At 42.3% G+C, this 14,045-nt stretch overlaps 1 protein-coding gene across 2 annotated transcripts in view; it reads left to right on the top strand.

The window, feature by feature from the left end:
• The window catches only part of CNTNAP1 (contactin associated protein 1), a 668,106-nt gene that overhangs the window by 431,788 nt on the left and 222,273 nt on the right, over positions 1-14,045 (top strand). For both annotated transcript variants that reach the window (XM_073608280.1, XM_073608279.1), the window contains 2 exons: positions 9,401-9,574; positions 13,467-13,685. In XM_073608280.1, the coding sequence (XP_073464381.1) occupies positions 9,401-9,574; positions 13,467-13,685 (393 nt within the window). The remainder of the gene's footprint in view (positions 1-9,400; positions 9,575-13,466; positions 13,686-14,045) is intronic.

The raw sequence follows: 14,045 nt of genomic DNA, 5'->3' as shown, positions 1-14,045 counted from the left end.
GAGACCGCAGCTTCGGCCTACAACCGGAGGCCGCAGCCATCTTGGTCCTCCTTAATCTCGGCCCTGCCTGAATCAAACCTCACAATAAAGGTACCTGACTACAAGACAACCCCCTGGAGGTGCTGGACTGTGCTCATCCCCCCTGTTCCTGGCCGGTTCACCCATCTGAGACCCAGGGAGACTGACACTTACAACTGGCCGAGATTGCAGCCGGGGGCTACACGTGCTGATCAGCGGCCATTTTAGCACACCTGCCTCCTCTGACAGTGCTGTAAATATGGACTGTGGCCTTGTTACTCCCTTGTAAAAGCGGTTTCTCCTGAGGACGTGGCCTGACAGTGGGATAGGACGCATTCCTGAGAAGATCCGTCCATTAATCCTGCTTTTACCACATCCTGTGCCCACAGATCCCTCTGAACGGGCTCAGTAGCTTCCCCCCTGTGACCGCTGAAGAATTTAGTCACGATGTCCCCCACAAAGGCCCAGAAAGCAGCAACGGCGGCGAAACTAGCTCAGTACCGCCGGCAGGAGGGAGAGGAGATGGAGGAAAATGAGGCTGCGGAGAAGCCTGAGGAAGAACGTGCGGCAGGAGACACAGAGCGGCTTCTCGAGGCAATCACATTCTGCAGAACTTCACTAACAGCCCAGATAGAGGAGGTAAAGATAGATATATCTCTCATCCGGCAAGATCTACATAAACTCCGGGACCGGGTTAAAACTACAGAAAACCGAATCAGCAATGTGGAAGACGCCATCCCGCCCCTACAAGAGGGGACAGAACGTATACAGCGCCAAATTTAGCAACTGTTCTCCAAGCAGGACGAAATGGAGAACAGACTGAGGAGATTCAACCTGCGAGGGTAAGGACCCCACCCCTGCGAGGGTAAGGCGCCGAGGGTAAGGACCCCACCACATTCCTGGAGCAGCTGCTCATCACACACTATGGCAGAGAGGCCTTCTCCCCACTGTTAGCTGTGGAAAGGGCCCACCGAATGCCTGCCAGACCACCTCCGCAGGGAGCACCCCCGCGCACCTTTATAGCCAAGCTCCTTAACTATAAGGATTGGGATTTGGCCCTGAGAATGGCGTGAGAAAAAGGCAACATTCAAATAGGGAACAGTAAAATCGCCATATTCCCTGACTTTTCTACAGAAGTACAGCGCCGCAGACAAGGGTTCACAGAAGCCAAACGCAGGTTAAGATTAAAACAAATTAAATATGCAATGCTATTTCCAGCCCGACTCCGAGTAGAACAAGATGGCAGAGTCCACTTCTTGGAGGACCCCGAGGAGGTGATAACCTGGCTGGAACGTCAAGGGGCACCGGAGAGAACAGACTGAAACCGCTGTAAGTACACTTTTTGCTACCACTTACCACAATCAATACAGCATACAACTCCTGTCACTTATTGCAGACCTGATTAGAACTTAACAGATATGCATTGTGCACTGAAGTGGACATATACAGATCTAACTGCTAGATTTAAATGCTCCTCACAGTAGCCCATTTATGTGATCAGTGAGCCAGATGGAAGACCGGCCAAGGAACTGTTTCGTATCCTTACTACGAGAGTCAAGTCTAGACTAAACAGTCAACAAGCTGATTTCTTCTTCACCCACATCTTTTACTTTAATTTGTTTTCCCCTGACATCTTATGTGGCTCAATATGTTTTTTTGAGAAGACGGAGCCCCAGAGAGGACACAGTCCCGCCCCTCTACTGCAAAGTGCAGCGAGACTTTACCCCACTCAGCACCAGAGAATATGATAGTGAGATTGGGGGCCACTGCAATGAACAATTATATACCGCTCCTCTAACACGGAGTGTACTCCGTCATCATTCTCTTGTGTGGTGGCCCCAATTACTTATATGTTTATGGCTTTACCATGCAAAGTTTCCTATTTTCTTGTTAGGGATTTTCAGTTGGTTGGGGGATGATGCCTGCAACAGTTGGGTAGGTTGTAAGGCGGGGTGGGGGGGAGGTAGGGGGGATAGTTCAACCGTTGAACAGATTTGTATGCGTTATAACCAGATGGTACACCAACCAAAGTTTGGCACTATTGCTGCAGATATTAAACGTTATGCTATACCTAGTAAAGTGTACACTAAATATACAATACAGACATATGAGAAGGCTAACCAAAAAACTAGACACATACATGATGGCTGAAATACGTTGCTGTATAGAAGGGAACACATGGGGACTTTAAAGTTTCTTACCTGGAACGTGCGGGGCTTGCGTGAGAGGGTAAAACGCTCGGCAGCCCTCATGTTCCTTAAAAAACAACACGCTGACATCTTAGTCTTAGTGGAGACCCACGTGGAGGGGAGATTGCAAATGGCTCTTCGCCGACCTTGGGTCGGATGGGCATTTCATTCGACCTACACATCACACGCACGTGGAGTATCAGTTTTGGTGGCTAAATCGGTACAATTTGAACTTATAGAGGTTTCCACGGACCCGCAGGGACGGTACATCTTTTTATCCGTTAAGTTATATGGGGAACTTTTTCTTATTTTGGCTTTCTATGTTCCCCCCCCATTCTCCATGCCCATAATCTTAGAGGGGCTTACATTCATGACCAAACACCCCACAGTCCAGGCGGTCTGGCTGGGGGATTTTAACACTACACTAAACCCCTCGGTAGATAGACTTCAACCCTCGAATCCACATCCAACAACCAACAGAGAAACCAAATTTGCCAAGCTAATTTCCTCCTTTCACCTTGTGGATTCTTGGAGATACAAATACCCACACAAACAATCATTCTCTTGCTTCTCTTCCTCCCACAACTCTATGTCTAGAATTGACATGATATTACTATCACAAAGTCTTACACCTCGACTACTAGAGACAGTTTTTTCTCCCAGGTTGTTGTCCGACCATAGCCCATACTGGATTACACTAAGCGTGCTCACTGATAAACCAAAGCGGAACTGGCGATTAAACCCATTCTGGCTCTCACTACTCCCTGAGGACGATGAACTTATGAACGAATGGAAATTGTTCTTCAGGAACAATGACCGTTCAGCTTCCATGACAACTATCTGGGAGTCTTTTAAATCCCATGTTCGAATGACACTCTCAACCCGCATTAACAGAATTAAAATAGATTCTTCTGGGGAGCTTGATAGAGCGACAACAGTACTATCCCAATCTGAACAAAATTATATAGATGATCCCTCTCCCGCAAATGCAGACTTACTTAAACTTCAGACCAGAGTAGTAGCCCAACTCCAATATGGGAAGGAACGACACAAAATGTTCTTTGCTAAACAAAAGCTGTTTGAGCACGGGGAAAAGGCTGGCAAGCTCCTAGCATACCTGGTACACAATGAAGATAGACCTCCGGTGGTAATATCTTTACATGGTCCCGACGATCAATTCATTACTAATCCCCTCACAGTGACCTCTAAGTTTAGGGAGTTTTTTACTGATCTTTACACCTCAAAAAGTCCTGAGGACAAGGGCCCAATGAACTCCTTTTTGAAGGAGACGGCACTTCCTCAGTTAACAGAAGACCAGGTTAACCTCCTTGAGGCACCACTCACCGAGGAAGAAATAGCGATGGCTATTGCTGGATTTGCCAGATCCAAATCCCCGGACTCGGATGGCCTACCTATAGAATTTTACTCCCAATTCAGCGATCTTTTGATCCCAAAACTTCTAACCTTATATAATCACTTATTCGAGACATTTACACTTCCTGCTTCTATGAGAGAGGCAACAATAGTCCTCATACCCAAACCGGGAAAAGACCCAGGATACCCTGAATCCTACCGCCCAATTTCCTTATTACAAGTAGATATCAAGATATTAACCAAGATACTCTCTCTCCCACTCAACTAAGTTATTCTTTCTCTGATCCATACAGATCAGGCGGGTTTCATGCCTGGTCGTAACACCTCGTTCAACCTATGGAAACTTTTTATAAATTTACAGGCCACACATGCCAATGTAGGATCCCGGGTGATTGTGACGCTGGACACGGCCAAGGCGTTTGACTCTGTGGAGTGGGGATACTTATGGCAATGCTTGGGAAGATATGGCTTTGGCCCTAGATTCCTTAAGTGGGTCAAACTACTTTATCAAAATCCCACAGCTAGAGTAGTGGCGAACGGATTGCCGTCTCAAGAATTTGACCTCAGTAGTGGCACGAGACAGGGCTGCCCTCTCTCCCCACTTCTCTATGCCCTAGCTGCAGAGCCTTTGGCCGTTTCTATCCGTGCAGAACCCGAGATCGTGGGTCTACAAATGGGAACCTTAACTGACAAAATTAGCTTATACGCGGACGATAACCTATTATATCTCGCTGACTCAGGCCCATCCCTTCAAAAAGCATTACAGTTGATCGAACACTTCGGAACGTTTTCCGGTTTAAAGATGAATTGGGAAAAGTCCCAGATACTACCTATAGACAGTTTCCCACCATCTAAATCATGGACAGACACCCCACTAAAAAGAACAGATACAATCAAATACCTAGGAATTCATATATCCAGAGATCCGGCTGATTATCTTCCCCTCAACATTGAACCCCTCTTTTCACTAGTCAAAACCAAAATACGTACTTGGGCCCGTCTACCACTAGGAGTATGGGGTCGCATAAATCTGATAAAAATGGTCCTTCTCCCAAAAATCCTTTACATATTGTGGCATACCCCAATCTATCTCCCATTAAAACACTTTAAGTCTCTTGAAGCTTTACTCAAACCCTTTGTGTGGGGAACTAGCAGACATAAAATCGCATGGTCAGCGCTTAAAAACCCGGCAGACATGGGGGGAATGGCCCTACCGGACCTGAACTTTTATTACATTGCATCACAACTATCACAACTATTCCACATAGACAAGACAGATAACGTACGCTTCCTGACCCTTCTTTGCTCCAAAAGAGTGCAACTTACAGGCGATCCCCTCTACGCAATATCGGCGGGATCCAGGAACACTGAGATGGGGGGAGACAAGAAGTCCTTGTTATACCACTATAGACGTATTTGGGACCTGGCCTCCACCAAATTAGAAATGCCAAGACTGCACGACCACACACCGATATGGCACAATAGAGATATGTCAGAATTTATAAACATACCGGACTCGGAGTTGTGGGAGTCTAGGGGAATTTACTATATACATCATCTGCTGTTCAATGGATCCCTCAAAACTTACAACACACTCAAAGAGGAATTTTCCCTTCCAAACTTCATGTTCTTCAGATACCTGCAAGTAAGACATGCAACCCAAACACAATTCTTACAGGCTGAGGCCTTGCCCACTCTTCATCCCGTTATGGCTATTGTTAAAAGTACAGACCCACGTGGACTAATTTCCACATTTTATAATATGCTTCTAACTCCCACTTCGTCAAAAATAGCGTTTGATTTGAAGCCTCGATGGGAGAGAGAGGTAGGCCTGATGGAAAATGAGGAGTGGGAGGAGGCCCTCAAGACATGCAAAGCAGTATCACCAAAACTTTCAGACAGGCTCTCTCAGATTTACATAACAAATAGAACATACCTCACCCCAATTCGAGTAGCCAGATACAAGCGTAATCAGTCTACCCTATGCCCGCTGTGTGGCCAAGAAACAGGCACGTTTTTTCATTTAATATGGGCATGTTCCAAGATTCAACAACTATGGAAACAGGTCATAACATTTCTACACGACATCATGGGCTCCCCAATAGCGTTAGAACCAAAACAATGTCTCCTAGGGATATTTCCAGGCACTGTTGACAAATTTACCAAGGTATTCCTACATGAAACTCTATTCTCTGTCAGAAAAATGATTGCAAGAAAATGGATGAGACCGCCCCCCCCCCCCCCAGTGTGGTGGAGTGGAAAACAGAAGTTAACGCTACCTTGCCATACAAAAAGCATATTTACATTAATAGAGGTTGTTCTACAAAATACAACAAAATTTGGGATCGATGGTTGCAAGAACCTGAAACTTGTACTTAATCATAAATTCGCTCGGTAACACAACACTTGGATCCCTGTAGCTAAAACTATACTCCAGATACATACAGAGAAAGTATAAACCAAAAGACACCATGGTACAGGTTGTTCTCCCAAAATGGTCATGTCTGTGTTGTACACAATATGTCCTCTATAGACTTAAAGGTATGTAACACATATGAAAAAGTCGCACTATACATATATACATTACGTGTACTAAAATTAAATAGGATTAAATCAAATGTGTTCAACGGGCGTGGGGGGAGGGAGATAATATTACACATTATAATGATAGTATTTCATAGTTGTATACATTTATTTCTACATTAGCATATATTACTCCTAAAATTTACTATATTATCAATGTATACTTTCCTTGTTTAATATGCATTTTATGCACACATATATCAGTATTACTATGTATTTATATGCATCATCTTTGCTTAATAAAACTTTGTTTGATGGAAAAAAAAAAAAAAAAACACTGAAGAAGAAAATACGAAGGCTGAACCAAAAGTTAGGCAAAGTAGGCATATTTTTTTTATTATCTTACATACAGTAGGTTGTTCAAAATTCAAGAAGAAGCAATGTGCCGCCGTTGAGTTCTTAACGAAGGAGGAATGGGCAGCTGTCCGATGTCCACAGAAGGTTACAGAATGTTTACCGAGATTAAATCATTGACAAAAGCAATGTCTTCTCATTGGTGACTCTTGTCAATGGTGTTTCCATAAACATTCTGTACCCTTCTGTGGATGTCGGTCAGCCTGTACCCATCCTTTATCATGAAATCAATGATGGCATATTGCTTTTGCTTGGAATCCATTATTTACCTGAAATGAAAGAAGAGGAGTTACTATAGAAGAAGAGTTACTCTATCAACATATGAAATGTAAATGACCTATGTAATTTAAAAAAAATGCGCACTTTTGCATTACTTTTTCAATGCAGCCTTCGTGATACAAATTAGTAAAGCTTTCAAGCTTTATTACTTGCCTATTGCCCCGTACACACGGTCGGACTTTGTTCGGACATTCTGACAACAAAATCCTAGGATTTTTTCCGACGGCTGTTGGCTCAAACTTGTCTTGCGTACACATGGTCACACAAAGTTGTCGGAAAATCCGATCGTTCTAAACGCGGTGACGTAAAACACGTACGTCGGGACTATAAACGGGGCAGTGCCCAATAGCTTTCATCTCTTTATTTATTCTGAGCATGCGTTGCACTTTGTCCGTCGGATTTGTGTACACACGATCGGAATTTCCGACAACGGATTTTGTTGTCGGAAAATTTTATCTCCTGCTCTCCAACTTTGTGTGTCGGAAAATCAGATGGAAAATGTCTGATGGAGCCCACACACGGTCGGAATTTCCGACAACACACTCCAATCGGACATTTTCCATCGGAAAATCCGACCGTGTGTACGAGGCATTAGTCTCAAATAAAATCTCTGTACTTACAATATTAAAACAAAAAATATCAGGGTGTGCAGAGAAACTGGACTACAAAGTAACATCATGGGAAGGGTCTACTTTAGCTCCACATCTTCAGTAGGATGTACTATATGTTAATAGTATATTTTTCAAATAACCCTTACAAAAGTAGAAAGGACTGTGAGGTAAAGCTATATTTTACAGTAAGAATCCTTTTGTGCTACTCTAGTGTGGTATGTTATATTCCTTAACACATTGCAGTGCCATCAATGCAACATACCAAGATAGACCAGTGTAAATGGATGGGTCCCTAGTGATTGCTGTACTCATGGGATAGTCACACAGCCATTGCTTTAGTTTGGATTCCTTTGCTGTTTCAATAGGGTTTTTTGTGCAAGCTTCCAGAAAATCATTGCCTTAAAGTCTTGTTGTTTCCATTTTCTATAGTAATAAAAGAGATTCCCCTGAGTGGACTTTAAAGGCACTTGCTAACAAATATTTAGATAATAAGTATATGTAACAGAGTATAAAGAGTAAACAGATTTTTTATTTCGACATAGCATAGATTAAAAACATAATATATCATACATTCAACGGAGCATATTACAGAATTGATAAATTTCAGTGTTGATATCAAACAATAGGTTGTATGAGGGCTCTTTTTTTCCACACCCAACGCGTTTCGGAATAAACAGTGTTTTTGTCCTTCTTCAGGGATATAGCAGAAAAGAGCAATTCATTTATAATATGGTTCGTTGAGTTACTTTAAAACTCCAAAATTGGAGAGGCATTTGGCAATATTGCTGGTGTAGTTGTTATCATTGAAACATCGTAATTAGCACCAAGTAAAATTACTTGGTGATGGTCCCATTTAATGGGGCAAGGTGTCTCACCTACCCCCGTCCCTCCCGGATGCATGCAGGCCAGAGCAATATACTGAGGCTAAAGGTGAGGGAACCCCTGTTTGTGTCAAGTTTTAAATGTGCCAGCCACGCATCCCAGCATCCAGCGTGTGTAATGAGGCGTTACACACGCTGGATGCTGGGATGCGTGGCTGGCACATTTAAAACTTGACACAAACAGGGGTCCCCTCACCTTTAGCCTCAGTATATTGCTCTGGCCTGCACGCATCCGGGAGAGACGGGGGTAGGTGAGACACCTTGCCACATTAAATGGGACCATCACCAAGTAATTTTACTTGGTGCTAATTACGATGTTTCAATGATAACAACTACACCAGCAATAATGCCCAATTCCTCTCCAATTTTGGAGTTTTAAAGTAACTCAACGAACCATATTATAAATGAATTGCTCTTTTCTGCTATATCCCTGAAGAAGGACAAAAACACTGTTTATTCCGAAACGTGTTGGGTGTGGAAAAAAAGAGCCCTCACACAACCTATTGTTTGATATCAACACTGAAATTTATCAATTCTGTAATATGCTTCGTTGAATGTATGATACATTATGTTTTTAATCTATGCTATGTCGAAATAAAAAATCTGTTTACTCTTTATACTCTGTTACATATACTTATTATCTAAATATTTGTTAGCAAGTGCCTTTAAAGTCCACTCAGGGGAATCTCTTTTCTTATATATAAACGTATTATTGGATGTGGCACTGTTTTTCTTAACCTAGAGAAGCAAATCACCCTATATTAACCATTTTCTATAGTAAAGTCAGTCTTGCAGTAATTCAAATGTTGACCAGAGCAATTCTGAGGAAGCTTATTGGGAGGAAACAGTACTATCTACAGGTTTGGCAAAGGCTATTTGATTGTTTTACACATCTACTGGTTGGGGCTGCCACTTATAGGCCAGTAATATAAACGTGGCTGAACCCATAAGTCTTTTCTTCCTTTGGAGTGGATGTTTTGCATACGTGTTTAGGAGAGCTTGACTGTAATATATTTTTAAACAATGGTTAGCTTGGTGCAATATCTGAGCCAATGAAGATTTTACATTATACGATACTATTTGCTAAGATTTTTCTTTTATTATATGTCAGGGAACACATGGAATACTGTGACCTTTATGAAAGCAACACGCCTCATTTTCCCAACCTTCAAACCTGGGAACAGTATGGATATATCCTTCTTTTTCAAGACTACATCCCTCTCTGGAACCTTTTTAGAGAACATGGCCAGTGACTTTCAGATCTTTATCAGAATTGAGATGAACAGTAAGTTAGCTTTTTTGTTTTCCCATCCTGTGCCTTCAAGAAATACAAATAAAAATGCAGGGTCTTTAATGCTTTTATTAACATGGATTCTGATGAAGACTAAAATGCATAGTATGGGAAAGGAGGGTGGCATTTTTTGTTATGAATCAGAGGTACGTAAAGTATATTTAAACTTTAACAATGAAGTTCTTATTTGCTGTCTTTTGGTCTGGTAATTATCCCAATAAAAGTGTTTTTGTATAGTTGTTCAAAAAGATCCTGAAAGAAATTCAGTGCAGTCCTGTGTACTTTGCAATGTTATCTGTGAAGCGGACCTTCACTATCAGAAATGTCTTTACCTCCCTGCACCATCCCCCCCCCCCATCCCCCACCAAAGAAAAAAACAAGTTTACCATTTTTTTTAAATGTTTTTTTTTTTTTTTATCAGACCCTGCCCCCCACCATTCTTGCTTAGGTAAGAATTACTTGTCCCTGATCCTACAGCATCCTGGGATATCCCCATCCTCCATCTATTGACTGTGGAGGACCAATATGGCAGCACTGGACCTGGGTTGTGTCACCTGAACAGCAGGGTCACATACCTGGTTGGAGGAAGTGATGAGAGGGCTTACCTTGCAGCTCTGGTCCAAACATCCTTGGAGGTGATGACAGGGAGTGCAAGGCACTAAGAAGCACAGGTACCGATAGATCAGTTCACTGGTGTCTGCTCCAGAAGATAATCAGCAGGGTAGTTCTTAGGCAGGGAGACGAGAATCACAGCAGAAACATGAGGTGACACTTTGGACAAGCAGGTCAGGCCCAGCAGCTTGCGGGATCCTGACACCTGCAGTAGGCAAAGGTAGTGCAGGAGATTTGCCAGCAGGAAGGGAACTGGAGTAGCATAGCCAAGGTCAGGAGCTGAGCCGAGGTCATACACAGGTGGTTAATAGGCTTGAAGATAACAGAGTAAGGAGCAAGAGCCAATAGGGGAGTGCCTTGCTAACCAAGGCTACAGGGCTATGAGTTGTAATTAATACAGAGAGGCACAACTCTAGTCCCTGTAAGCAAATGTTGCTCCATAGGATAATGCAAGAGAAAGAAGCCACCCTGAAAAGGAAAACCTGGGGCAGTGATCATGGCACTAGCTTAAGCAGGAACGAGGATTAAAACATAAAGAAGCTTCATACTCTGTAAGCTATTAAATCAGTTCGCTGGTGGCTGCTCCAGAAGTTGACCAGCAGGGTAGTTCTCAGTCAGGGAGACGAGAGTCACAGCAGAAACATGAGGTGACACTTTGGACAAGCAGGTCAGGCCCAGCAGCTTGCGGGATCCTGACACCTGCAGTAGGCAAAGGTAGTGCAGGATATTGCCAGCAGGAAGGGAACTGGAGTAGCGTAGCCAAGGTCAGGAGCTGAGCCGAGGTCATACACAGGTGGTCAGTAGGCTTGAAGATAACAGAGTAAGGAGCAAGAGCCAATAGGGGAGTGCCTTGCTAACAAAGGCTACAGGGCTATAAGTTGTAATTGATACAGAAAGGCACAACTCTAGTCCCTGTAAGCAAATGTTGCTCCATAGGATAATGCAAGAGAAAGAAGGCAGCCTGAAAAGGAAAACCTGGGGCAGTGATCATGGCACTAGCTTAAACTGGAACGAGGATTAAAACATAAAAAAAGCTTCATACTCCGTAAGCTATTAAATCCGTCGCTGAAAGTGCTTTAAAAAAATGAGAATTTAGTATCACTTTAATGTTGTGAAGTATAAAGTGGTTTTATCATTGTTTTCACAAGCTGAACTCTCGCAGAATGGTTCAAAGAATAAAATGGCTGCTCCTTTATGCACTAGAATTTTTTTATGTTATTTTTTTGCAGTTTTGGTTAGAGTATGGGAACCTTTGTCTGGGTTTGTTGCTGTGTCCCTGCTGGGAAGATTTATCCTCTCTATTTTGGATTTTCCTTCCCTTCCCTTAGGAGGTAACCATCATCACCAGAAGAGAGAAGTAAGGAGAAATCCAAAATTTTGCGAACTAAAGGGTAAATTTTCCATTAGGGACATTTGTTCCTGTAACAACTGTCGCTTACTTGGGAGGGGATTCTTCTCACTTATAGTTATTACTACAGGATAGGTTTATCTATTCTCTACTCTATGCAAAAGAGAAAACAAAGAAAAATGTTGGCTTTAAATAAACTTTAACTTTTCTTTTCATTCTGCATTGAATGCTTACAAGATAAGTGGTATTTTACAGTATATCCATCACATAACATACAGTGCCTTGCAAAAGTATTCACCCCCTTGGCTTTTTTTGTGTTTTGTTGCCTCACAACCTGGAATTAACATGGATTGTTTGAGGATTTGCATCATTTAATTTACAGAACATGCCCACAACTTTGAAGATTTTTTTTTTTTTTATTGTGAAGCAAACAACAAATAGGACAAAATAACATAAAAAGTCAATGTAGAGCCACCTTTTGCAGCTATCACAGCTCCAAGTCACTTTGGATAAGTCTCTATGAGCTTGCCACATCTTACAACTGGGATTTTTGCCCATTCCTCCTAGCAAAACTGCTCCAGCTCCTTCAAGTTGGATGGTTTGTGCTTGTGAACAGTAATCTTTAATTTTGACCACAAATTTTCTATTGGATTGAGGTCTGGGCTTTGACTAGGCCATTCCAACAAATTTACATGTTTCCCCTTAAACCACTCAAGTGTTGCTTTAGCAGTGTGTTTGGGGTCATTGTCCTGCTGAAGGGTGAACCTCCGCCCTAGCCTCAAATCACACAGAGTGGTACAGGATTTGCTCAAGAATTTCCCTGTATTAGCACCATCCATTTTTCCCTCAAAACTGACCAGTTTCCCAGTCCCGACTACTGAAAAATATCCCCACAGCATGATGCTGCCACCACCATGTTTCACTGTGGGGATGGTGTTCTTTGGGTGATGTGATGTGTTGGGTTTGCGCCAGACATAGCGTTTTCTTTGATGGCCAAAAAGTTCCATTTTTGTCTCATCAGACCAGAGCACCTCCCTCCATACATTTTGGGAGTCTCCCACATGCCTTTTTGCAAACTCAAAACGTGCCATTTTGTTTTTTGCTGAAAGTAATGGCTTTCTTCTGGCCACTCTGCCATAAAGCCCAACTCTATGGAGCGTACGGCTTATTGTCCTCTTATGTACAGATACTCCAGTCTGTGGAACTCTACAGCTCCTCCAGGGTTACCTTAGGTCTCTGTGTTGCCTCTCTGATTAATGCCCTCCTTGCCCGGTCCGTGAGTTTTGGTGTGCGTCCATCTCTTGGCAGGTTTGCTGTTGTGCCATGTTCTTTCCATTTGGTTATGATAGATTTGATGGTGCTCCTAGAGATCATCAAAGATTTGGATATTTTTTGTAACCTAACCCTGACTTGTACTTCTCAACAACATTGTCCCTTACTTGTTGTGACAGATTGCACACAGGTGGACATCATTTCACTAATTATGTGAATTCTGAAGGTAATTGGTTGCACAAGAGCTTTTTATGGGCTTCATAACAAAGGGGGTGATTACATGCGCACATGCCAATTATCAGTTTTTTAGTTCTGAAAAATAGTTTTAGGTATATATTTTTCTAATTTTACTTCACCAACTTAGACTATGGTGTTCTGATCCATCACATATAATTCAGATAAAAAAAACATTGAACTAAAGGCTGCAATGTAACAAAATAGGTAAAAAGCTAAAGGAGGTGAGTACTTTTGCAGGGCACTGTATGATGAAAATAATCATATTTTAATGGCACCATCTGTTTTTTAAGGATATTAATATTTGCAAAGTTATTTTTGTACAATAGAAAAAGTAGATATTTTTAAGTGTGATTATTTTCTTAATATCCATTTGCAAATGATCTGTTTCTTCTGCCATTATCAATTTGTGTGCACCAGCAACAACTGACTTGGCATTCATTTATGACATTGGCAATGGCCATGAAAATGTGACTGTAAAATCTCCACTTCCCCTAAATGACAATGAGTGGCATGAAGTAAAAGCTGAAATGAACGTCAAACTTGCTCGAATCAAGGTGGACAGACTTCCATGGGTGATCCGTAACTTCCCTATTCAGACCTACCTGAACACATCATATGATCGACCACTTTATGTAGGTGAGTTTATAGACAGAGTTGATTTGGTCCAGTAGATCTTACATGTACATGGATGCAATTGTATTTACACTTTGCTAGCAAATCCACTTTGAATTACTTGAGAATGATGCCCAATATGATCTTATTTGAAATGGGATGGGTTTGACCCCTCAATAAATATTCTCCAACATCCAGACCCCAACAGGAAGATCTTAGCCTAACTCTATCTTGGGTGCATACATGCAAAACCACAGAATAGGAGGCAAGTAGTTCATCTGAAATTCTAAGCTTAGCTCGCCCTGGCCATGCCAAGTGTGGGGAAAGATGTCAATCCTATTTTATTCAAATAAGGTTTGTTTTAGAGGCAACCAGGGTGTCTTG

This window comes from Aquarana catesbeiana, linkage group LG12, assembly GCF_042186555.1.
Source record: "Aquarana catesbeiana isolate 2022-GZ linkage group LG12, ASM4218655v1, whole genome shotgun sequence".
NCBI lineage: Eukaryota > Metazoa > Chordata > Amphibia > Anura > Ranidae > Aquarana > Aquarana catesbeiana.
This window is presented reverse-complemented; position numbering and strand designations above follow the sequence as displayed.